This window comes from Myxocyprinus asiaticus, chromosome 42 (assembly GCF_019703515.2).
Source record: "Myxocyprinus asiaticus isolate MX2 ecotype Aquarium Trade chromosome 42, UBuf_Myxa_2, whole genome shotgun sequence".
Taxonomy (NCBI): Eukaryota; Metazoa; Chordata; class Actinopteri; order Cypriniformes; family Catostomidae; genus Myxocyprinus; species Myxocyprinus asiaticus.
In genome coordinates, this window is record NC_059385.1 from 26,826,041 (window position 1) to 26,853,094 (window position 27,054).

At 37.6% G+C, this 27,054-nt stretch overlaps 1 protein-coding gene across 2 annotated transcripts; it reads left to right on the forward strand.

Moving 5' to 3' along the window:
- The first annotated feature begins 1,582 nt into the window (after positions 1-1,582).
- slc27a4 (solute carrier family 27 member 4) lies at positions 1,583-26,973 on the forward strand. 2 transcript variants are annotated; one of them, XM_051684523.1, is made up of 13 exons: positions 1,583-1,901; positions 5,469-5,630; positions 8,072-8,466; positions 11,263-11,421; positions 12,480-12,549; positions 12,629-12,720; positions 13,375-13,484; positions 14,604-14,813; positions 15,113-15,239; positions 15,354-15,491; positions 18,833-18,997; positions 21,660-21,806; positions 22,033-26,973. In XM_051684523.1, exons 2-13 carry the CDS (start codon positions 5,470-5,472, stop codon positions 22,188-22,190), a joined length of 1,932 nt encoding a protein of 643 aa, XP_051540483.1. In that variant the 5' UTR covers positions 1,583-1,901; position 5,469; the 3' UTR covers positions 22,191-26,973. The 2 variants fall into 2 exon arrangements, with proteins under 2 accessions (XP_051540483.1, XP_051540484.1); XM_051684524.1 differs by lacking the exons at positions 1,583-1,901; positions 5,469-5,630 and adding an exon at positions 7,401-7,734.
- The last annotated feature ends 81 nt before the right edge of the window (positions 26,974-27,054 follow it).

Sequence of the window (27,054 nt, forward strand, 5' to 3'; positions counted from 1 at the left end):
CATATTTGTAGTCATTAAATTGGTTTGAGGAACACATGAGCAGTAGATTGATGTTTATTTTATAATCAGTATTGCGTAGTCATTTTCAAACCACTTCCATAAATGTCGGTGACGGGGTTGAGAACAGGTGTCCAAAAAAAAAAAAAAAAAATTATATATATATATATAATTTATATTAAATGGGTTTTGATGTCTGAGGTGAGAAAATAGAATTTGTAGGAAGTTTAATATGTGCCTAATGCTGTGGAATATTCAGACAATTAATAAAATGTAGTTAAAATAATAATTATAAAGTTGAAATATCACCGAATCCAGACCCTTTTATTAGTCTACAGATACTGGAGTCTTCATCTCGTGTGTACATGATTTTTTTTTTTTTTTTTTACATAATTTTCAAAAAAAAGAAAAAAATTCTTCTTCCAATTAACATTTTTTATTGATTCATAGACATATCACAAAGAAAAAACACAATATATATACACTGAATCACATTAACATTTAACCCCCAGTATTACCCCTGAGACCGAATGCATAATAATAAAACTAAATCTTGGGTAGGCCTAGCCAACCTTTGTCAATCGGCCTATTTATCTTATTAAAATGTAATCTAGGATGCTTACAAAAAATGGTTCATTTTAATGTGTGTAAAACATTTGAACAAGAATAAATTACTGAGTGCACCTTTAAAGGATTAGTTCAGAAACAGATCAATATTTAGGTCCTTTTTTACTATAAATGCTCCTCACTGCCCAGTAGGTGGCGATATGCACAAAGTATGCAAATACCAAAAACAAAAGAAGAATGTGAAAGTGGATTTTTATGGTAAAAAAAAAAGGACTTAAATATTGATCTGTTTCTCACCCACATCTTCTGAAGACATGGATTTAACCACTGGAGTCTTATGGATTACTTTTATGCTGCCTTTGTACTTTTTTAGCTTCAGAGTTTTGGTCACCATTTAGCCTACTTGCATTGTGAGGACCTACAGAGCTGAAATATTCTTCTAAAATGTTTATTTGTGTTCTGCAGAAGAAAGAAAGTCATACACATCTGGGATGGCATGAGGGTGAGTAAATGATGAGAGAATTTTAATTTTTGGGTGAACTATACCTTTAAGAAACCCACTGGTAAGAATAATTAGGGTGTTATCATCTGGACCCCGAACACTTGACCATGTTAGCGTAAATAGGTAAAATGAGGACTGTTTCTCTGAAGGAAATTACCGGTAATATATTCTGAATAAAAATCATCAGTCTCATCCATGTATATATTGCCCTTGATTAAAACACATTTGAATTACCATATATTTTCTATCATTTTATTTCACACAAACAGCTGTTTTGCCACTACAATGGCCATCAGCTTGACATAAATGTGACAATCCCCCCCCCCCCACCACTCCTCCCTCCTCCCTCCTCCATCACGCCTCATGGTCCTGCAGGGTTTTGCAACTACCGGGTGGAAACTGCCGTGATGATTCGCTTGCAGTGCACCATTTCCTTGACAGGAGGTTAAGCCCCGCCTTTCCTGAAAGCAATGCAGCTCTCCGAGAACGCGATTGGTCCAGAGAGCTATCAATCACTATTCACACACAACGGCGAACAGAGAGGGGGCGGTCTCAAGTAAGAAAATTATAAGGTCATTGGAATTACCAGGGTTACAATGAAGCGATAGCAGATAAGAATGAAAAAAATGAATTAAACGGGAGCAAAGTCCAACCAAAGAAGCCGTACTTGTTAGGCAAACACAGGCGTGTGGTGGTTACACACCGGCACGTGTGAATCAGCGCAGGTAAACGCGGTGGAGGTTTCGCTTAAGCCGATCAAGGTGGGATTGAACGGAACAGGTTCCCCTTCTGCCTTAATACACGCGCTATCGTCATCACGGAGACCGAAACTGAGGTATTTCACGGAGCACAGACACCTACATTTACAAATATGCTACCAAATGTCCATTTCCGGAATCTCCTGAGTGATTAATCTTCATGCTCGCGGAGGAAGCCTCTGTCAACTGCCAGTTAAAGATGTGACTGTAAAGTCAACATACATTGTGTGGTGTTTGCCTATTTAACAATTTAATTGACCATAATCCATATAAAGGGAAACAGGATGCCAGCTATCCGCACTGGGCTTTTTTCCACTATAAAACACCCAGTACATCCTTAAGGGGCCGTTCACACCGAACACTTTTTGCGTCAGTCCGCGCTGTTTTCTATGTAAACATGCGCTATAGTCTAAACGGACGTCTCACACAGGAGCGCAGCGTTTTTTAGACGCCGTATCAGGTTAAAAAGAACGTCAACTGTTAAGAACATTTCAGACACCTGCGTTCTGATCTATTGTTTTTTTTTTTTTTTTTTTTTTTTTTTTTTTTTTAGCGCGTGAACGCATTTGGTGTGAACGGACCCTAAAATGTGCTTGAACACAGCGTTTAGAACGCGATTTATACATCTGATTGTTCTTAGACATGATACAGTGAATTTTATGATTAATTCTGATTCTGATTGTAATTGTAAAGTGAAGCTCCTTGTACTGCAGTGCTGTACGGCAAATGCGCGCGCTGTAATTTCCGGGCCCGGAGCAGCGAATCAGAGCTAGAATGCAGTAACCTTCGCGTAATGATGATGATTACACTTCTGAATTGCTATAATATGCATCCGGATCCACAACACGCCTGGTTGTCGTTCTTTTGTCTTGCGTCAACACATGGCTGAAGGATTTAACAAATGTTAAAATGGATTTTCCACGAGTAACCCTTATAGACAGACAGCCTGGCATTGCAGGATTCCCAGCGCTGCGGAGAAAACGTATGATAGGGGTGATGATGTGTAAACACCCGTATGGTCATTTCTGTCAGTCATCTGAATAAGAACATGTGAAATGGCTTAAATCTAATTATCAGTCCTGTTTTAAAGTGAAAGTTCACCCAAAAATAAAAATTCTCATCATTTACACACCATCATGCCATCCCAGATGTGTATGACTTTCTTTCTCCTGCAGAACACAAATTAAGATTTTAAGAAGAATATTTCAGCTCTGTAGGTCCATACAATGCAAGTGAATGGTGACCAGAACATTGACGTTCCAAAAAGCACATAAAGGCAGCACAAAAGCAATCCAGAAGACTCATATATAAAAATATATATATTTTTTGTTTTTGCTGTACATCTTGCCATTGCTGTCTCCAGGCACAATCATGATTTCGATCTTGATTACACTTCCTAGTGCTTGACGCATGCGCAGAATGCTAGATGTCGCTGGGAAGTGTAATCGAGCTTGAAATCATGATTGCCAAAGAGACTAAAGATTTATAGTAAAAAAGAAATTATATTTTGGTCTGTTCTCATCCATAATCAATTGGATCGCTTCAGAAGACATGGATTAAACACTGGAGTCATATGGATTACTATTATGCTGCCTTTGTGATTTTTGGAGTTTCAAAGTTTTGGTCAGAATTCACTTGCATTGTATGAACATACAGAGCTGAAATATTCTTCTAAAAATCTTCATTTGTGTTCTGCAGAAGAAAGTAAGTCATACACATCTGGGATGGCATGAGGGTGAGTAAATGATGAGAGAATTTACATTTTTGGCTGAACTATCCCTTTAACTATATAGGTGCCCACGTGATGTTTCTGTGGTAATTCAGCAGGTGTAAGCTGCCACTGCATTCAAATGACCTGTCCAAAACAATAGGACAGATCAGGTAGCTCTGTTGACTTTCGTCACTGAAATTCAACCCACCCTAGTTATTTTACAGGTGATTTCATCAGGCATAGAAACATCTCAAATACTTTTTTAATGCAAAAGGAGCGTATTAAGTGAGAGTGTGATGGACTGGCCACTTGTCCAGGGTGTTTCCCTGCCTTTGGCCCGAGACAGCTGGGATAGGCTCCAGCACTACCCACGACACTGCATAGGACAAGCGGCTATAGAAGATGGATGGATGGATGGATGGAGCATTTAAATTGATTATAATATTAAAACGTACTATTAAACCTTATATTCTGTCAAGTTTTGTGTGAGGGTTGGAGCACCCATATCTATCTAATTCACACCAGAGATTCAGAAACCGAGCAAATATACCATTACTAGTATATTTGTATGATTGGCAGATGTAACAATGACCATCACAATTCAAAGCAACATTGTGATTAAATCTATATTGCTTGATAAAATACTGCTGCAAATTTGACTTTATTCCTGGTTCAATTCAAGTTAAGCTCAGTTTACAGCATTTGTGGCATAATGTTGGTTACCACAAAAATTATTTTGACTCATCCCTCCTTTTCTTAAAAGAAAAAAAAAGAAAAAAAATCTGTGTTGCAGTGAGGCATTACAATGGAAGTGAATGGGGCCAGTCCGTAAATGTGGCTATACTTTTGAAACAGTGAATGTTTTAACAAGATGTAAACATTATACAGTACATGTTAACATGATTGTAGTGTGATTAAAATCACTTATTAACCTTATCTGTGTAAAGTTATATCCAATTTTACAACTTTACGTCGTAACACTGTAAACCCAGTAATCCCAGTAATTCAGTAGTTCTCTGTAAAAATGATGGTTTAAACAGCTTTACAGCTCAAATAATATGAGTTTTAACAGAAGAATTAAAGTGCTTTTGTAAAATTCTAAGTTTCACATTTCTACATTTAAACCCTCCAAAAATTGGCCACATTCACTTCCATTGTAAGTGCCTCACTGTAACCTTGATTTTAAATTCTTTAAGAGTAAAGGAGGGACGAGTCGAAATTAATCTTAAAAATGAAATTCAACTTAAAAACCTTTCGATCTCATCTAAACCTCCTTAAATCCTTGGTTTTGTAGTCAAATATGAATTGTGCCTATGAATACATTTCTTTACAACACGAACATTTTAGTTAATATATTTAAGGATGATTTGCTGCAGATAGTGAGGGGAAATCAGCCAACAAGTGCCCAACATACATATTAAACTCTTAATTTAGCTTGGTTCCATTGTATTCATTCTATTATGAACTTTTGCAGTGTCATTTCACTTACTATATCTTTTTATATTTAAATAATGTGTATAAGTGTTAGAGGGGTTGTCTGATTTTTCTCCCAGGTCACATAAGTCCTTTGGACGTTTATATGGTCAAAGTTTTTTTTTCTTATATCTTATATCTTGTTTTTATACAATTCTTTCTTATCTTGTGTTGATCTTTGAATCAGTGTATTGTAAAGCAAGACCTTTACTTAATCCTACCAAGGATTGGAATTATCAGGTTATAATGATTATTTTATGGCTTTTATCAATAATCAAGTTTTTTTCAGTAGCGAGTTATAATGACACAAAAGCCCAATAAAGCACCTGTGCATCATTTTGACCCACAAATAATCTAATGCTGTCGATAGGATAAGTGATGTTGAAATTGGAGATACAGTATCGATGATTGTCCTGACTGATTGTTTCTGTGTTTTTGTGTGTGTGTGTGTGTGTGTTAGGATGTTTAGGTTGGCATGCTCCACGGCCCTGCTCTTCATTCTCAGGCTGCTCATAGCCTTATCCTGGTTCCAGGTTGTACCAGCCATCCTCATTTTCTATCTGGGTTCTGGAGGATGGAAGACCCTCGATGTGTTCGTAAAGACCATTTACCGTGACTTGCAGTAAGTATATATATGTTACAGTGTAAATTTTAGGGCTGTCAGTAGTTTAAAATAATTAAGCTCTTGATTTGTCTTTGTAATAAATGTATTAAAGGAATAGCTCACCCAAAAATAAATTCTCTCATCATTTACTCACCCTCATGCCATCCCAGATGTGTATGACTTTCTTTCTTCTGCTGAACACAAATGAAGATTTTTAGAAGAATATTTCAGCTCTCTAGGTCCATACAATACAAGTGAATGGTGACCAAAACTTAGAAAGGATCCAGTCGAATTTGGGCGAGAACAGACCAAAAAAATAAATAAAATTTCACTGTATACCTTGCCATTACAGTCTCTAGGCACAGTCATGATTTCAAGCTCGATTACACTTCCAAGTGTTTGACGCATGCGCAGAGTGCCAGATGGTGCTATAGGACATGTATTCGAGCTTGAAGTCATGATTGCCAAGGAGACTGCTGATGTCAAGGTTTAGCTATATTGAAAAAGGAGTTATATTTTAGTCTGTTCTCAATCAAAACCCATTGGATCACTTCAGAAGACATGGATTTAACCACTGGAGTCTTATTGATTTAATTTATTTGTATTTTCTTAATTTCTTTATATGCTTTTTGGGGCTTAAAAGTTCTGGCCACCATTCACTTGCATTGTATGGACCTACAGAGCTGAAATATTGTTCTAAAAAAAATTGTGTTCTGCAGAAGAAAGAAAGTCATACACATCTGGGATGGCATCAGGGTGAGTAAATGATGAGAGAAGTTTCATTTTTGAATGAACTATTTAAACACATTCAGTTCCAATTTTAAGCTTTTAAGTGTGTCATTTCAGCACCACTTCATCAACAAACAGAAGTGCTGTACAGAAATAATGACTGTTTTCAAATAGGTTTCTCAAACACTTCTTCCATTGGTCAGAAGCAAATTTTCCCGCCCTAAACTCATGCCATTGGTTGAGCCAATGTTGTAATATCAGGCTGGTTGGGATGCTCAAAGAAAAATAGCAATGTTTTAGTTGTGCCACAGAGCCATACTGGACTACAAAGGCAAAACACAGGACCTACACCAACACTGAAACTCTGTGGATGTGGATTTTTTAGTTACTGGAATTTTCACACTAAGAGTTGTGTCTAAGGGACCCCATTTCAGTCATAACTAAATTTTGACAAAATGTGTAGTTACTGCATTTTGCATTGGCAGGGCAATACAGGATATATACCTTTTAAGGAAATGAATGGCTTACTTATATTTTTCCCTGCATATTAAGATAAGGAGAAATTGTTTTACCATACAAAACGCAGACTATGTATCTCAAACTGTCTTAAAAGGAATGCAAACACTAAAAAACAAATATTAAACAGTCTAACTAAAAATTAATTTATATCTACTTTATAATGTTAACTTTATATAAAACATACTGAACAGAATGAATGTAACAGAATAAAACCATGAAGGTTTTATTAAATTCATAAATCAGATTTATCATGGCATATGTGATTTGTAAATAATGGTCACATAATTAATTTGGGCTGAACAGTTACTTGTAAAAGTGGTTTCTCAACAAGTACAACCACACATTCCTGTATTACAAGCTGGACATTTCCAAAGGGGAGTGAGTGGTTGAGGTGGATTTCTGGGCAGCTTCCTGGCAGGTTTGACTTGTTTTTCCTCAAAGAGTAGCTTTTGAAATATCCATTGAGTAATCTAAAGCAATGATGTGTCTTGAGACATCTTTTTGTTTCTACAATCTGAACTTCCTTGTTCTGTGGTTACTTTAAAAAACAAAGTATAAAGGGGCCTGGGTAGCTCAGCGAGTCACAAGTTCGAATCCAGGGCATGCTGAGTGACTCCAGCCAGGTATCTTAAGCAACCAAATTGGCCCGGTTGCTAGGGAGGGTAGAGTCACATGGGGTAACCTCCTCATTAGTGGTTCTCGCTCTCAATGGGGCACGTGGTAAGTTGTGCGTGGATTGCGGAGTATAGCATGAGCCTCCACATGCTGTGAGTCTCCATGGTGTCATGCACGACGAGCCACGTGATGAGATGCGCGGATTGACTGTCTCAGAAGCGGAGGCAACTGAGACTTGTCCTCCGCCACCCGGATTGAGGTGAGTAACCGCACCACCACGAGGACCTAGTAAGTAGTGGGAATTGGGCATTCCAATTTTGGAGAAAAGAAAAAGTATAAAGTACTAATTTTAAAAGAACGGTTCACCCAGAAATTTCTCATTTTGTTCTCCACGGAAGAAATAAAGTTATACAAATATGACATGACATGAGGGCAAATAAATTATGACAATTTCATTTCTGGGTGAACTATCCCTTTAAGATCAATTTAAGACATTTAAGTGTAGGTCTCAAATTTCTACATTTTATCTTATTTAATTTGTTCCATTTGTTCAAATATAATCATAATCCCACTGATGTATTTGTTTTCTTTTACAGTGCAGCCAGTGTTTTGCTGAGGGTAAAACTGAATGTCAAAAAGCATCTACGTGAGCGGAACACCGTCCCCAAACTTTTCGCCAAGTCTGTTCAGAAATACGGTGACAAGACGGCTCTAGTTTTCGAAGGGACAGGCGAGAAATGGAGCTTCAGACAGTTAGATGATTACTCCAACCGTGTGGCTAACCTGCTTCTTCAGAGGGGCTTTAAGGAAGGCGACGTGATCGCTCTGTTCATGGAGAACCGCTCGCAGTATGTGGGCCTCTGGCTGGGCATGGCAAAGATCGGAGTGGAGGCGGCACTCATCAACTTCAACTTGAGACTGGAGGCCCTGGTTCACTGTGTTAACATCTCCAGCGCAAAAGCTGTGGTGTTCGGCATTGAACTTACAGATGGTAAGAATTTATTTGACAGAAGTTGCCAGTGCTGGATAAGCTACTTTAAAACTGTAGCTAACATGCTTTTCACGATTTAAAGTAATTAAACTACAGTCAACTAATATAGTAGCATAAGTTTCTAACTAGTACTGGGGAAAAGTATAGATTTTCCGATGCATCGCTTTCATTTGAACAATCTCAATATCGATTCTTTAATCCCAAGATTGATCTTTTACTCGATGCGCAGCCCTCTTCTATGCAAGTAATTCTTTTGCATATGCAACCAAATTTCATGACATAAAGTTTGTCATTAGCAACTGGCTGATAAATGTTCAAATTTCTCTCACCAGTGATTGTGTAGTATAGTGGTGAAGATGTTTAGCAGCGAGATCTTTTCACTGCGTATTGAGTAAAAGTTTGGTTTGACTGTAATGTTTGTCCAAAGGCGAGACTAATGCAATCCATTTGTCATTGAATAATGTCTCTTTTAATGTCCTTTCTGTTATTTACAGTCAGTTGTTTGATCAAAAACAACCAAAAAAAAAAAAACATTTCATTATAATCACGCTTAGCATGAATGCCAGTCAACTCCAATCTCATTAATATGTGTTCAACCAAAACACTTCTGTGAGATGCTCACTGAACTGCCACTATTCTTAAAGAAACAGTACTGTTTTATCACATGTTCTTCAAATCAATGTGGAAAACTTGTTAATAGTACAAATTATGGATGTAAAAAAATAAGCATGTAACTAAATATATATATATATATAATATATATACACACACACACACACTATAGCACTTTATTAGGTACACCTTTACACCTACTTATTCATGCGATTATCTAATCAGCCAATCATGTGGCAGCAGTGCAATGCATAAAATCATGCAGATACAGGTCAGGAGCTTCAGTTTATGTTCACATCAACCATCAGAATGGGGAAAAAACTGTGATCTCAGTGATTTCGACTGTGGCATGATTGTTGGTGCCAGATGGGCTGGTTTGAGTATTTCTGTAACTGCTGATCTCCTGGGATTTTCATGCACAACAGTCTCTAGAATTTACTCAGAATGGTGCCAAATACAAAAAACATCCAGTGAGCGGCAGTTCTGTGGACGGAAATGCCTTGTTGATGAGAGAGGTTAACAGAGAATGGCCAGACTGGTTAGAAACTGACAAAGTCTACGGTAACTCAGATAACCACTCTGTACAACTGTGGTGAGAAGAATAGCATCTCAGAATGCACAACATGTCAAACGGAGGCGGATGGGCTACGACAGCAGAAGACCACGTCGGGCACATTATTAGGGCCATAGTTTTCCTAATAAATTGCATATATGTACAATTTCAAGACATCATATTTGAGTACATGGATTTGTACTTTTAAAAAAAAAAAAAAAAAGCTAAAATTTGACCAAAATGCTGATTTAAAAAAAAAAAAAAAAAAACATTTGTAAAATTAAAATGTTAATGTATCTTGTTAGAAGGTCCCCTGTATAATTAACAGCATTAGCTGGGAGAGAATTCCTTCATACTGTATACAGTTGTGCTCAAAAATTTGCATACCCTGGCAGAAATTGTGAAATTTTGGCAATGATTTTGAAAATATGACTGATCATATAAATTTAAGGATAGCGATCATATGAAGCCATTTATCATCACATAGTTTTTGGACTCCTTTTTAAATCATAATAAATATATATAGTTCCATAATGTGACATATTGCTGCATGAAACAGTATATTCAATGAGGAAAAAAATTTAGTGCTGGACTTGATTCGTTTTAAAGCGCATTGATTTTGCTATGTTTACACCTCTCATTCACACTGGAATGAAACGCTTAAAAACTGAAAATGTTTCAAAAAAGCTCTTAATTGCTGCATCCTTTGGAAAACAATGACATTAGAAAACTGAGTTTTCAAATATAAATGGATTAGTATGGACGTGACCTTAGTTCTTTAATATTTTGCAAGAGAATAAAAAGGTGAATTAATGTATTTGATTGAAGTCCGCAACCCATTTTAGTTCCTTAATTTGACATTTCCAAGTGAAACAAAAATATAGGGTGTGACTTAATTTTATCTGTCTTGAATTGATTTGGTCTTGAAAAGTGGGCATTACACACCTGAATGGAGCCAGGAGAGGAGGGATTGAAAAAGTAAGATGCCTCGATGACATCAACCATCAACTTGTTTAAGAGGCGGAGCAAGTTATTGAATTTTGATAAAAGACTACGAAGACAAACATATTTTGGAAAAACGTGCACCAATTTATCATGCGTAAAAAGACCAGGGTGTGTATTAAGAAAGTAAATAGGGTAAATTTAGATTTTATATTGACTTTCCGGTTTTGTTTCTGACTACTAGAAACAAAAAAGGAACTGACACTTGTGCTGAGGTGAGAATGTGTGTACTGTGGAGAATAAATGAGTAGCGTAGAGCACAGATTTATAGAGGGCAGAGGTCACCAAGCGTAGAGTGAACAGTACGTCTGAGATGATAATGGTATTCTGAGACAGGTGGCTTAGTAGGAGAAAGGGAATTCATATCAGAAGTTACAAAATGTAGTAAATCTTAATGAAGTCGAGTTTCCTAGTTGCCTGTTAAGTAATTGGAAACTGACTCATAAAGCATGCCATGTTGAGTCCACTTTGTTTAGTATTGATTTCATACTGCTGGGCGTTTGTTTGTCCTGTGCATCATCTGTGGAATTTTCGAGACTCATTTTGTCTCCTTATATCTGTTTATTTGTCTGTCCGTGTGAGGGTGCTACATTTGTCTCACTTTTTCTCTCACTTTTTAAACATCTCAGCAATGTGCGAGGTGCACAGCTCAATGGGAAAGACTGTTAAGCTGTTCTGCTCTGGAGAATGGGACCCCAAACGGGTTCCTGAAGGAACAGAGTGTCTCGAACCACTCCTGGAGGCGGCCCCTACATACAGGCCCGAAGAACCAGATCGCAGCTTTACAGGTAAGATCGCCCAACATATACATGCAACTGTTTAAACCAATTCATTCAATACGAAAAGTGTCAATACAAACAGTTCCATCAAATAATCAAATCCTGTTGTTTTGGGGTCAGTTTTGACCCGTGAAATGTAATGAATACGTTATAAATACTGCATTGTTTTTGGTACTGGAACCAACCGTTGTGACTTTGTCAAGACCATTAGAACAAACAAGAGAGAATAGGTCAATGCTTTGAAACAACAGGTGATGTTGCCAGAAAGAAAGGATCTGGAAGGCCCAAAGCCTCTTCATGCAGGGATGACCACCTGCTGAAATGTACAGTTCTCAAAGAGAGGAAAAAATATAGAGCCAGATTTCTGCCAGAAGTAAACAAACAAACACAATCCGCTTCGCAAAGGAAAACTCGACTCTCAAACAAACAGAAAGCGATTTGCAAATACAAAGGGCCATTTGAGAGAAAATGAAGAGTAGATGTCATGTATCACTGTCTTAACAAACAAATGTGCTGTGTGTTACAAATATAAAAATGTGTTTCATATGAGCCTACATCATATTTCACAAATAAATACAATCTATTCTACAAATTCTACAGGATTGTTGAACAAATACAAAATCCGATGTGAACCAGTGGTTGTCTTGCGATCGACGTAATTCTTGCTAATTTCTTGACCAATGATTTGTTGTGAAATTTTACTGGTATTGGTCCTACTTAAATTTTGGTGTTGTGACAGCCCTACTTATGAGATGCAATTTCAGTTAGGATGCTGCCTAAGTAGGCAAGATACCTCACTAGGTTTTAAAGGAAGAGCCACCTTGTTTGAAATATTGTGGTGCGGGAAATTTCATATGAATACTTTTTTTCAGGAGTCCAAACTTTTTTCGAGAATGAAAAAAGTTCCTCATCCAACTCGATGTGAGAAATTCTTGTTTGAAAAATTGCTGCAAATATTGACTCTTTTTTTCTTTTTTTTTTTTTTGCATCGGACATAGTGTAAACAAGCCATTCAGGATTGTAAAAATCATGTGACCAACTTTTTTTTTTTCTTTTTTTTTTCCTAGATCGCCTTTTTTACATTTACACATCAGGAACCACTGGAATGCCAAAAGCTGCTATCGTAGTGCACAGCCGGTAAGAATATACAGTGAAGTTAATAGTTCTTCTCCCTCAAAATCAACTTTCCTGGTTTTCACCCCGTCTCTTCCCTCAGGTATTACCGCATGGCTGCCCTGGTGTACTATGGCTTCAGAATGAAGTCTGAGGATGTGCTTTATGACTGCTTACCACTGTACCATTCAGCAGGTACATTAATGAACACAGCCTGCTTTACACCCTCATGACATGTGCATTTCCTGTCAACAGTGTTTTGGTGAATGCTACTTCCTGTTCAACACTGTTTTGAGGTTGTTCGACGATGTCTAGATAAGATTCTTTAAGCTGTGTCCAGTGCTGTTAAAGCTGCGATTTTAAAGACCCCATGAAATTCACACATTTCCTATAGGATCAGGAAGTGAGGGTGGGACTAATTGAAGGGCCTATATCCTTTTTTTTTTTTAAATGACCAATAGGCTTTAGTTTACATCACAGCCATGAACCATGATTTGCTACTTGCAATTGCAAGTCAGTCTGAAGCTGGTGGTATTAGAGTGAGGGACATTCTCGTTCTAGAGAGTTTGATTGGAGAAAAAATTTGGTCATCATTAGTTTTGGTCCATTTTCCCAGAAGAGAAAGGCTGTTGCGTACATTAGCTAAAAGTGAATTTTGTCAACTTTTAGGAATATACTAGCATATAGGTAGCTTCAAAACTAAAAGACATAGAGTAAAAGCCACAAAACTTCAGTTTTGGTTAAAAAATTAGGCTTAGGTTTTTGTTTTTCATCTGAGGATGATTTGAGTCTTTAAACTGGAAGTAAGGAATAGGTATGTGCTGAGGTTAGATTTGTTCTCTGTCACAGGTAATATAGTGGGGGTCGGCCAGTGCCTGGTCCATGGAATGACAGTTGTCATCAGGAAGAAGTTCAGTGCTTCAAAGTTCTGGGATGACTGTATCAAATACAACTGTACTGTGAGTAATAATAGATATATGGAAGATTTAATTTTGTGCATAGATTTCTTTGTGAATAGAAAGTTGTTTTGAACCTTGAACATTCCTTTAAAGGAATATTCCGGGTTCAAAACAAGTTAAGCTCAGTCAACAGCATTAGTGGCATAATGTTGATTACCACAAAACATTTATTTTGACTCGTCCCTCCTTTTCTAAAAAAGAATAAAAGCAAAAATCTGGGTAACAGAAAGGCACTTACAATGGAAGTGAAAGGGGGCCAATTTTTGAATGTTAAAATACTCACTGTTTCAATATATAGCCACAAGACATAAACCGTATGCGTGTTAATATGATTTTAGTGTGATAAAATCACTTTCTAACCTTTTCTGTGTAAAGTTATAGCCAATTTTACAACTTCGTTGCCATGACGATGTAATATCGACAAACCCTAAATTGACTGTAAAAATTACGATTTAAACAACTTTACAGCTCAAATAATACATGAGCTTAAACAGTAGAATTCATGTAAGTGCTTTTATAAAATTATAAGCTTCACATTTCTACCTTTTTAAACCTTCCAAAAATTGGCCCCATTCACTTTCATTGTAAGTGCCTCACTAGAACCTTGATTTTTGCTTTTATTAAGGAAATGGATGGACGAATCAAAATGATTTTTTTGTGATAAATCAACATTATGCCACAAATGCTGTCGATTGAGCTTAACTTGTATTGAACCATTAATATTCCTTTAAGGCACAGTTCACCCAAAGATGAAAACTGTCATAATTTTCTCTATAAACAGTTCCTTTAAAATACACACAACTTTGAAAGTATAGCCTAAAGACTTAAACATTTTACGTGTTAACAAGAAACTAGTGTCTTAACGTTGTCTGTGGCAAGTTACATCCAGTTTTTCAACTCATGTCATGACTGTGCAAAGCCAATGAAAATGTTAACCTTTGCATGATGTGATTAAAGACACCAGAAAGGGTCTGATTGCATTGAGATAAATCCTTATGCAGATTATTGACAAGTAAACTGTAATGTTATAGTTGTATGATTGTAAATTATACCCATGTAGTATGAAACTCTGTGCAAGTTTTTGTGTGTTTTTGAATATAATTTCTGGCCTTGTCTCAGATCGTGCAGTACATTGGTGAGATCTGTCGCTATCTGCTCAACCAGCCAAAGAAGGACACTGAGCGACAGCACAAAGTGCGCATGGCCCTCGGTAACGGCCTCCGCCAGTCCATCTGGGAGGAGTTCACAAGCCGCTTCAACGTACCACAGATCGCAGAGTTCTACGGAGCAACCGAGTGTAACTGTAGCCTGGGCAACTTTGACAACAAGGTCGGCCCAAACAAAAGTGCACTTTGAACTGTCTGTAAAAAGCCTTTATCAGTTGCACGCTTTTAAATCTGAATGGATAATGCATATGCAAGAAGATACAAGAACATTTAAGAAGCTGCAGCAATTTTGAGGCCATTTGCGAGATGTTCAATATTCAGGCATAGCTGGATATGAGCCATTTCAGCCGATATACTTTTTATATAGCTGGGTGCTGTAATTTAGTTTTAAAGAGTCTGTGGGATGGGGTCAACAGATATAGACTGCGATTTTTAAGGGAATACATGGCATTTTGTCTACAGACGGGGGCTTGTGGCTTCAACAGCCGGATTTTGCCCTACTTCTACCCCATCCGCTTGGTGAAAGTGGACGAGGAGACCATGGAGCTGATCAGAGGACCTGATGGAGTTTGTATCCCATGTGGCCCAGGTACATTTCTTAAACAAAGTGAATGTACTTGCATTTTCTTGAGAAAATTTTAAAACTAGCTGTAGATGTGGAATAAAATTATCATTGTTTATATTTCCTAATTTTGTGTCTCAGGTGAACCAGGTCAGTTGGTTGGCAGAATCATTCAGAACGACCCTCTCAGACGGTTTGACGGCTACGTCAACCAATCAGCCACTAATAAGAAGGTTGCCAATGATATCTTCAAAAAGGGAGATAGTGCCTACCTGTCAGGTATTGTATATTGTCATCATCAAACACTCAGTGCACTCTCATATACAACCAAGAGCGAAAAGACAGCGCTAAACAAGTCACAGACAAAATGTCTATTTACACCAAGAGCAAAATGAAAAAACACTTCAATCATTTAAACGATTTATAGATACAATCCATCTGACAATAAAGATATCACTCACTTAATGCAAAATAAAACACATTTGCAGTGTTAATTTTTGCAGGTTTTTGTTTGTCTTGAAAAAAATGTCCTTTAAATTTATTGAATATTTTGCCCTGTCATATTCATTTTAGTAAATTTTACTAAAATGGCATGTAATTTTAGTCAGTAAAAAAAGAAAATCTTTAGTTGACAATAATGTGAAAAATGACAAAAACGTATCAAGCGGTAACAGACCAAATTTTTTAAAATATTTAAGCATTTGGAAAAATGCATAAGCATATACACCGATCAGCCACACCATTAAAACCACCTGCCTAATATCGTGTAGGTCCCCCTCGTGCCGCCAAAACAGCTCTGACCCGTCGAGGCATGGACTCCACAAGACCTCTGAAGGTGTCCTGTGGTACCTGGCACCAAGACATTAGCAGCAGATCCTTTAAGTCCTGTAAGTTGCGAGGTGGGGCCTCCATGGTTCGGACTTGTTGGTCCAGCACATCTCATAGATGCTCAATCGGATTGAGATTTGGGGAATTTAGAGGCCAGGTCAACACCTTGAACTCTTTCATGTTCCTCAAACCATTCCTGAACAATTTTTGCAGTGTGGCAGGGTGCATTATCCTGCTGAAAGAGGCCACTGCCATCAGGGAATACCATTGCCATGAAGGGGTGTACGTGGTCTGCAACAATCTTTAGGTAGGTGATATGTGTCAAAGTAAAATCCACATGAATGCCAGGACCCAAGTTTTTACTGCAGAACATTGCCCAGAGCATCACACTGCCTCTGCCGGCCTGCCTTCTTCCCATAGTGCATCCTTCTGCCATCTGTTCCCCAGGTAAACGATACACACGCACCCGGCCGTTCACATGATCTAAAAGAAAACGTGATTTATCAGACCAGGCCACCATCTTTCATTGCTCCATGGTCCAGTTCTGACGCTCACGTGCCCATTGTAGGTGCTTTCGGCGCCTGACCGGTTTGCGGCTACGCAGCCCCATACACAGCAAGCTGCAATGCACTTTGTGTTTTGACACCCCTTTATCATGGCCAGCATTACATTTTTCAGCAATTTGTGCTACAGTAGCTCTTCTGTGGAATCGGACCAGACGGGCTAGCCTTCCTCCCCACGAGCATCAATGAGCCTTGGGCGCCCATGACCCTGTCACCGGTTCACCGGTTGTCCTTCCTTGGAACACTTTTGGTAGGTACTAACCACTGCATACCGGGAACACCCCAAAAGACCTGCCGTTTTGGAGATGCTCTGACCCAGTCATCTAGCCATCACAATTTGGCCCTTTGTCAAAGTTGCTCAGATCCTTACGTTTCCAACACATGAAATTCAAGAACTGACTGTTCACTTGCTGCCTAATATATACCACCCTTGGCAGGTGCCATTGTAACGATATTATCAATGTTATTCACTTCACCTGTCAGTGGTTTTAATGTTGTGGCTGATCAGTGCACTGTTCTTGATGTGACAACCGAAGCTCATGAAATGATGGCATAAAATTAATATACCGAGGCTACTTTTTAGAAGTTACTGTGTTGTGAATTCTTTATTTTTTATTGACTGCTATTAAATTGCCATGATTTAGACTAGAATTAATCGAATTGAATGATTGTTTTTAAAATCTATTTATATAATTTTTCCTTACTATAGCGGGTACAGACACAGAGGCTACAAGAGTCCAAAATGAATAAAATCACAGTTGCATTTGTTCAACCAAAATCCTGGAACAAAATGAAGATTTTGTGCATAATGTGGTTAAAGTCCAAAACACAATGGAGACTCTTATTTTGAAATGATGGCCCCTTTGTAATGCTCTATTTGAAGTATTAACCAAATTAAGCTTTTTTTAGCCTATATATAAACTAGATAATTTGTGTGTGTGTGTGTGTGTGTGTGTGTGTGTGTGTGTGTGTGTGTGTGTGTGTATACACACACACACACACACACACACACTGGTGGCCAAAAGTTTAATAATGTACAGATTTTGCTCTTATGGAAAGAAATTGGTACTTTTATTCACCAAAGTGGCATTCAACTGATCACAATGTATAGTCAGGACATTAATAACATGAAAAATTACTATTACAATTTGAAAAAATGTACAGAACTTCTTAAACTACTTCAAAGTGTTCTCATCAAAAAATCCTCCACCTGCAGCAATGACAACTTTGCAGAACCTTGGCATTCTAGCTGTCAGTTTGTCTAAATACTCAGGAGACATTTCACCCCACACTTCCTGTAGCACTTGCCATAGATGTGGCTGTCTTGTCGGGCACTACTCATGCACCTTACAGTCTAGCTGATTCCACAAAATCTCAATGGGGTTAAGATCCATAACACTCTTTTCCAATTATCTGTTGTCCGATGTCTGTGTTTCTTTGCCCACTCTAACCTTTTCTTTTTGTTTTTCTGTTTCAAAAGTGGCTTTTTCTTTGCAGTTCTTCCCATAAGGCCTGCACCCCTGAGTCTTCTCTTTACTGTTGTACATGAAACTGGTGTTGAGCGGGTAGAATTCAATGAAGCTGTCAGCTGAGGACATGTGAGGTGTCTATTTCTCAAACTAGAGACTCTGATGTACTTATCCTCTTGTTTATTTGTACATCTGGCCTTCCACATCTATATCTGTCCTTGTTAGAGCCAGTTGTCCTTTGTCTTTGAAGACTGTAGTGTACACCTTTGTATGAAATCTTCAGTTTTTTGGCAATTTCAAGCATTGCATAGCCTTCATTCCTCAAAACAATGATTGACTGACGAGTTTCTTTTTTGCCATTTGTGACCTAATATTGACCTTAAGACATGCCAGTCTATTGCATACTGTGGCAACTCAAAAACAAACACAAAGACAATGTTAAGCTTATTTTAACGAACCAAATAGCTTTCAACCGTGTTTGATATAATGGCAAGTGATTTTCTAGTACCAAATTAGCAATTTAACATGATTACGCAAGGATAAGGTGTTGGAGTGATGGCTGCTGGAAATGGGGCCTGTCTAGATTTGATCAAAAATGACTTTTTTCAAATAGTGATGGTTTTTTACATCAGTAATGTCCTGACTATACTTTGATTAGTTGAATGCCACTTTGGTGAACCAATTTCCTTCCGAAACAGCAAAATCTGATAATAGATAACAAATAGATAATAAAAGTTGCTTTTTATTTCTCCCCCCTCAGGGGATGTGTTGGTGATGGACGACTACGGCTACATGTATTTCAGAGACCGTACAGGAGACACGTTCCGCTGGAAAGGGGAGAACGTCTCCACCACTGAGGTGGAGGGGACACTGAGCCGTCTGCTGGATATGAAGGACGTGGTGGTGTACGGAGTGGAGGTGCCAGGTAATCAGAAATTCCTCTCCTTTTTTTGTGTTTGTATTCTAGGGATAGGTTGATATATCGAATTTCAATATATCTAAAACCAAAAAAATGATGAACCATATCGAGGCAAAACTTTATATTCCTAAATTTGAAACATTGTTTTCTGTCCATGTGATCATAAATGAAATGACCCGTCAACATCATAATCTCTCTATCTCTGGATTTTTACCCCTACTGCACTTTTTTTCTAAACTGTTTACAGAGTTCACACAAGGTCCTTGAAGTTCTTAAAGTGCCTAAATTTAGCTTTTAGAAATTTAAGATCTGGAATACCTGGAAAATCGCCTTGTTTTGTTGAAAAGTGCTTGAGATTAAAACTGACCATTTCTTCTGTGTAATATGTATGTATCTAAGACGAGATCCCATGCTCCACTTTCATTGAATAATGTGTCTTTTAATATCCTTTCTGTTCTTTACAGTCAGATAAAAAGTAAAAAGAAATATTCATATTAATCACAAATAGCACAGATGTGCTAAAAAACCGAGACTTCTCTCTCGCTAATAAATTAACCGCAACAGCTGTGCGAGTCTGTGAGATGCATGTAAAACTCTTAAAGTGACAGTATCTTTATAGCACTTGTTATGCAAATAAATGTAAACTTAATGTTATTACTTGTAAATTGTACACATTATTGTTTACAGCTCATATCATTAATATATATTATATTTCAAGAAATAATATTATTAAAAGAAAGTAGTTTTAGATTTTTTTTAAAAGTTGTGATTTGATGTGATTATAATAATCAAGACAAACAAATTATTTTCACGTACTTTTTTGGGACAGGTTCTGTTCAGCTCTGTTGCTTATTCTGCACCTGATCTGCCTAAATGTAGTTCACTATTTTTGAAGGCTTATTTGTTTGTGATCTTTTCTTATAGTGAATGTATATGAGCAACTCTATTATTTAAACTTTGAGCATTTAAATTGTGAATTAAAGAACTTTATTTTGATGAGAAATTATCATTTGCATTTTGCGCAAACATTTTTCAAAAAATAAACGAAATTTTCTGCCATACTTTTTCATTAAGTGTTATCAAATCAAGATATCGAATCGTGAACCTCATAACGTGTATATAGATCCTGAATGCTGATAGGTCAACCTTAAAGATACGCTATAATCAGTTAAAAAACAGCTAAAGCTAACCGTAAAGGAAAAGTAGTATTCTAGCAGTAAACGTTTTGATGTCTTTACAGAATACAGTATGCTTCAGTTGGTTTTAGATCATTATTATGTATTAAATTTATAATGTAGTAACATGAATGATTGGCTGCCCAGCCAGTGTGCAGTGGAGAATAATTTAGATGAATAGAGCTGACTGCAGCATCTTTAGAAGACCTTTAGAAGGTCTCTGGGACTGCACAGCCAAACAGTCTTGCCTTGGCCCGCCTCTGGTTCTGCTTATTACACTAGATCTGAACAGGAGCGCTGAATATAGCGCTGTACATTTGAGACTGCCGGCTGTAAGACACACTTTCACCTTCACAGCAAAGGCATTAGCACTTCTTGTGAAGTTGTTGGTGTGCTATATATGGACATATGTGTGGGGGTTTTTTTTAGGGGTGGGGGAAAAGTGACCCTACCCAACTGGTAAATTTTAATCCTGAACTTGAAATCCTTCACTATTCATAAACTTGTAAACATTCAACTATTAATCAAAGATATAAATGCTTTACATTTTCCAGCCCTAGTAAACGTAAACAGTTTTGACAAGGCACGGCGGCGTCTTGGTTCACCGGAGTAAAAGTGGAAAAAAACATTGGCTCACCATTTATCAAGCACTGAAACTTTGCTGGGTCGCATGAAGTCCTCTTTGCAACCTGAACTTCTTCAAAACATTGAATATTTATGACATACAGCGCAACAAATGTAACCGAATGCAGGTGTCTCGAGATGCACTTCTAAAAATTAAAGTTCTTTGACAGTGACTAAGTGTCCAAAAAAGAGGTGGTCCTGTGTAAGATGCTGTAAAAACAGCAAGACGTGGTGCAACAGTCAAAGATGTCTGTCCAACATGTTTACAAAGGGAAAATAACTGAAAAACAGTGCAGATACATGCAAAAATGCATTTGGTGAAAACGGCCTCTACAGTTCCCATCTGGCTCTGGTTGGGTAGTAGACCTCTGGTTTACATGCGCGTCAACTTAAATTTTCATGTGTTTGTTCACACTTTTTTACAGAAGAATTATTATAAGCCCTTTTTGAAAATTCGAGCTTCACAATTCTACTTTCGCCCCTCTTGCCCCATAGCCTTTAATTTTAAGTTCATTACTGTAAATATTGTTGCTTACCGGTATTTTTACAAAATGAGTTATATTCTGTGGTAGTCAAAATTTCTCGGATGGTGTTGATAGAGCTAAAGTTGCGCTCAGCTCTCTTCTTGTTTGCAGCAGTTCATAGATCTCTGTTCTTAGACCAATGACATATGACCTGACCACACAATGATCTCCTTATCCTTACTCCGTTTATTTTAATCCACTGTGACTCAGCATCTCTTTATGCTAATAGGCATGGCTTATGCAATTTAGCTTCCTGTGGGGTTGGTACGGGACCTGAGATTGTCTGATGGTGAGGGAAAGGTGTGTAAATGGCTTCAAGGGATTTACATGGATGTTTTACCTCAGGTGCTGAAGGTAAGGCAGGGATGGCGGCCATTGCAGATCCATATCACAGCACAGACCTGGAGAAGTTTAGCAGGGATCTGGAGAAAGCTCTTCCACCCTACGCTCGACCCGTGTTCCTACGCTTCCTACCAGAAGTGAACAAAACAGGTGACCATCTGATGCATATTGTACGCTAAAATGGTGAAAGCTGGCGAAAAATGGAAAGGAAAAAAAAAGAATGTAAAAATTTGGTTTTTAATAATATGGACAGTTATGGACAGTTGGTACTGTACCAGTAAGATTTTATATCCTCAATTTAGAGGGATATTTGTGGTACACACAAATGTATAAAATTCTTTTTATTTCTTATTTATGTTCTTTCGGGAACTTTCAGGAACTTTCAAATTCCAGAAGACGGACATGCGACGGGATGGATTTGACCCCAACATCGTTTCTGATAAACTCTACTTCTTGGACTGCACTAAGGGAAGGTATATAGAGCTGAATGCAGAGCTCCACCGCAACATCGTCTCAGGAAAGCAGAAATTATGAGACCACTGCCGACCTCCGCCCATTCTCTCACTCTCCCTGAAACTCCGCCTTCAGCAGCCCTCAAACCCCGCACCCATCCAAGCCCGCCCCTCGTTACCTCAGCAAACACAGTGAGGGGCTGCAGGAATACATCGTGGTCATGTTCAAGTCCTCATTGGTTAATTTGGACACCCAAGCAACCCTGTTGTCGACAGCCAACCCCTTCTACGACGAGGATGGGACTGGGACTGGGCTGGGCGAGGATACGACCATTTTGAATGCAAAAAAAAAAGGTGGAAATATAAAAAGAATAAAAGCAATTTAGTAAACAAGAATAAAAAAAATAAAAAATTGCAATGAAAAAGCAAAAGGACCAAATACACATGTCTGTCGAACAGTAAAGCGTTCCCTTAGCCTGAGCTGCACAATGCTTGCCTAGCTACAAGATTCAGGATTTGTGATTGGCCCTGACTTGTTTTGATGGGTTTGACGAGTAGCTGCCATTGTGAATGCACCCCATTAAGCCATGACCAAAAACCATGTGAATAGACGTCCAATACAAACCCAGCACTGGCTCTGCACTTGTCTAGCTCCATGACTTGATCAGTGCTATTTATTTAAATGTAAAACATGCACCACATACAGTATATTTAAGTTGTAGAGTAGCTTCTCATCTATTTCTGCCATGATTCTGTGTGCTACATTGAAAACGTCTTGTACGATTGCACTGCAACAGTGTCCATTTATTTAAAACTTTAGATCCAAACATACTATACAGAAGTACATTAACTCATACCCTTCTGGCTATGTAAGCACATTTTTTATGTGTCGTTGTGTTACAAAATGTCAGACCGCAATTTGTATTGCAACACGTGTACACGCTGTATTCTAGTTTGTTTGTTTTCTAAACCGACACCAGCGTAAGCGGTCTTCTTTTATAGTACATTTTCAATTTCAAGTCAACTACTATCATGGCAGAGCAACTTTTTAAAGACATTCTTGTTGCGCAAGTTAGTTTTACATAAATATTATTTTTTTAAATGTGTAACCCATGTAATGTACTTAAAAAGTAATTCACTTAATTGAAAGTTAGTTACTGTAATCTGATTACAAGAATTTAAAATGTAATGCATTGCACTACTTTTTGACTAAAGTAATTAACTACAGTAACTAATTACTTTGTAATCAGATAACACCCAACATGATGCATCGAGTTTAATGGCACAAACATTTAAAGGTAACTCTATCGCTCCCTTGTGTACTGACTCTGAGGTTTGTTACCACCACAGTAAATACTGTATGTTCAATTGGAGCCTGTGCTTGCAGTGTGTTGACCAATCGTTCACGCTCATTCATTTGCATACTTGTGTTAAATATGTTTTGGTCCTTAGTGTGCACTGACAGCATGAAAACTTTCATTTTCATCAGTGTTTATGCTGATCGTTAGCGTGTGGCAGGGTGTAGGCCTGGTGCAACATTGTGCAGACTGGGCGGCATGGGTTTGCTTAGTTTACTAGACGTGTCGACCGTTGTGTTTTCCGACAAGGACATCATGGATTCTCTACAGTACACTATAGTGGACTTTGCATGGAGGCTTCTGGAAGTTGTGTAATACTCTGGTGCTAAAGAACGCATCTCTTTTCAATCTGCGTAGTGGGGGCCGACTTTACTGGATAAGCTGTGAACTGGCCTTGCTCCTTAATAGGAAGAGATTGGAAGCAGGAGAATGAAGGGAGTGTGATGTTTATGTCATCTGTACCTTCTGAATTCAAGTTTTTCTTTCAGCAGCATGAATGATTGATGCATACAGAGCACTGTGCCTTACTGTCAGGTCACCACGTAGTGTTATTGCTCTTGTCCTGTATCATTACACTCGACTCAGCCTGGTCATCATTCATTTAGCTTATTTACCCCATTCCATGTCACTTTAAAGCGATAGATCACTTAAAAAATGAAAATTCTGTCATTATTTACATCTGTCATCAGTTAACAGCCACTTAAGGGGACAGTTTTTTGTGAACAACTTAAATTTCAATCTTTTCCTCACACAAAGCTGTCAAAAAGAAAGTCATATGGGTTTGGAATGATGAGGGCGAGTAAATGATGACAGAATTTTATGTTTTTGGTGAACTATTCTTGTAATATTTTATTCTGAAGCTTGCTTCTGCTGTCCTAATAGGCATCCTTTCCCTGCTGTGATAATTTTTCCATGATCTTCTCTTACAAACTTTCCCACTCTCCCTCGTCCACTGACAGTTTATTTATATCGTAGCAAGTATTTAAGTGTGTGTGTGTGTGTGTGTGTGTGTGCACATGCGAGGAGATGATTTTGTGCGACAGCCCTTGAATTTCTCCAGTCACCATTTTGTTTGCCACTGCACATTAACATACAGCACAGATGAGAGGAAAACAATAAACTGTGTTGACATTTTATGGGTGAATCTCACAAAGAAATGTCAAGGTCATATTTTACCCCAAAATAAAAAAATTAAGAAATTTTATTGAACATAAGAATATGAAACTATTTTTAGTGCCTAGCCTATTTGTCATGACAGTTAGGCATGTCCCGTCCCCCCCCATTCTCATTTCCGTAATGACAAAAATAAAAAAAAATCTCATTCTCATTACCGTAATGTGAAAAATCGCATCCTCATTTACAGAACTAAAAATCTTTTTCAGATTACCGTTAAAACAAAAACCATTCTCATTACCGTAATGGGAAAAATTTTGTTCTCTATCATAACAAAAAATCGTATTTTCTTTGCCGAAATAACACAAATTTTCATTCTCATTACAGTAATGACAAAAAAACGATCATTCTCATTATCATAATGACAAAAAAAAACTATCATTCAATAATGATGATCTTGTCCAGACACCATGATTTTTTTCAAATCAACAAACTCTCTCTACTGTACTTCTCACATTAAAATCATATATATATATACACACACACTACCGGTCAAAAGTTTTGAAACACTTGACTGAACATAATTTCTATTTGTTTGTTTGTTAGATTTTGGGGTGAAATATGAATAGGGCATGTTTTTGACAGTTTAATGAGATTCACCTAAATTGTGGTACCGGAGATCTAGACATTTCATTCATCAAGCCCAGGGCACAGCAGTGATGTAACTGGTTAGTCAGCCATTAGTTTTCATGTGATTTGTCCTTTCATTATCGCTTGAATTTTTTGACTTGGATTTTTTAAGTAATTTTGTCAAATAATGAGATGTTCTCATTTGTTGTGGGTTGAGCTTTATTTTTCCTTTAAGCTTGCTATCTTTTCTGTTTGTCTTTGTTCTGGGTGTGTGAAATAGAGGGAAAGCACATCTAACACCACATTGAGAAAGATCTGAGACTTAATTTGAAGTCTGAAATCTACTCTTCATATCTTTCTCATTACGGTGTGTATTAGTGTTTGTGTCCAATGACAGCAAGAATCCTTACTAGGGAACTTTGCTGAGGCCTTTCTTGATAATTTCTCTCCGTTAAAAGGTTAGTTCACAGTTCAAAAAAGAATCTTTCAGCAATCATTTACTCACCTTGATGTCATTAATTTGTTCCAGTGGAATGCAAAAGAAGAATTTTAGAGGAATCTTTATGCAGCTCTTTTCCATACAACAACATTTCATAGAGACCACATCTTTCAAGTTTCAAAAAGGACCAAAAACACCATACGAGTAGTCTACACACTACTACAAGTTTTCTAAAGCTGCATGATAGCTTTGTTGATGAAAGATCAAAACTGAATACTTTTTCACAGAAAATCTTAAAATACTGATTTGAAATGACTCGAGGCTGAGAAAAATAAGGATACCATTTCCATTTTTGGGGTGAGCTATTCCTTTATAATCTCATAAATAGACACATACTTGCGCACGCACACAAAAACTACCTTCAGTTACAATAATTTCCTCATAAATTATGTATTGCTGCATAACTTTTGTATATTTGTAAACATTGGCTATGTGAAATGCTGAAGGCAGTGTTGTGAATAATTTTAAAGAATCAATTTAATGTTTTCAGTCTGAACATCAAAACTTTTAAAGGGATCACTTTGTGTGTGCAAGTGTGTGTCGGTTTATTTTTAGGTAATGTATGACGGTGTGTGCGCAAGGTCTTGCGTCTGTCCACGAGGTTGTACTGTTGCTCATTCAGTGGACCTCAGATTCACAGATTCCAGGCCCCATTCCACAAACCTTCCCTCTTCATGCTGAGATTCAGAATGGCTGTGCAAATCTCAATGCACTGATATTTTCATGATTTACATTTAACTTGATTATTTACTAAGGATTTTTCACATGTTTTGGTAATAGCTTTAATTTATGAAGCCACAAAGCACCATTTGCAATGGTTTGTTCAACATTAACATTATATTGCTTTATTTTTATATTGTTTTATTGAGCACCAAAGCCGATGCAAATTTTTAAGCAAGGAACACTGTTTGTATTATTTTTAAGAATTTTAGCTGTACATTTTATTCTCAAAATTGTATCAACTGTACCAATTTGTCACCATTTTCAAACGACTTAAATGCACTTTTGTTTTGCCATTTTCTGTTCGGTACTCAGGAACAACATGCAAAGGCAGATGAGAGAAGGCAAACGGTGAGCTGGCTGCTCCGTTAGTCAACAATGTGTCTGTGTGTGTGAGCGAGTGTGTGTTTATGTAGAGGTGTGTGAGGTGTGCCGTGTCACACTGATGTCCTCTTGTCTTTAAGACTAGCTGTAAATCAGGCTCTTTGAAAAACAATGGCATCCAAGAGTACATATTAATAAAACAAAAATATTAATTCTACAAAGTGTCTCTTTTATTTGCCCTTTTTTTGTGTATAACAAATGAAATTGTGTTAAAAATGACTGCATGCATTAGTGTATTGAAA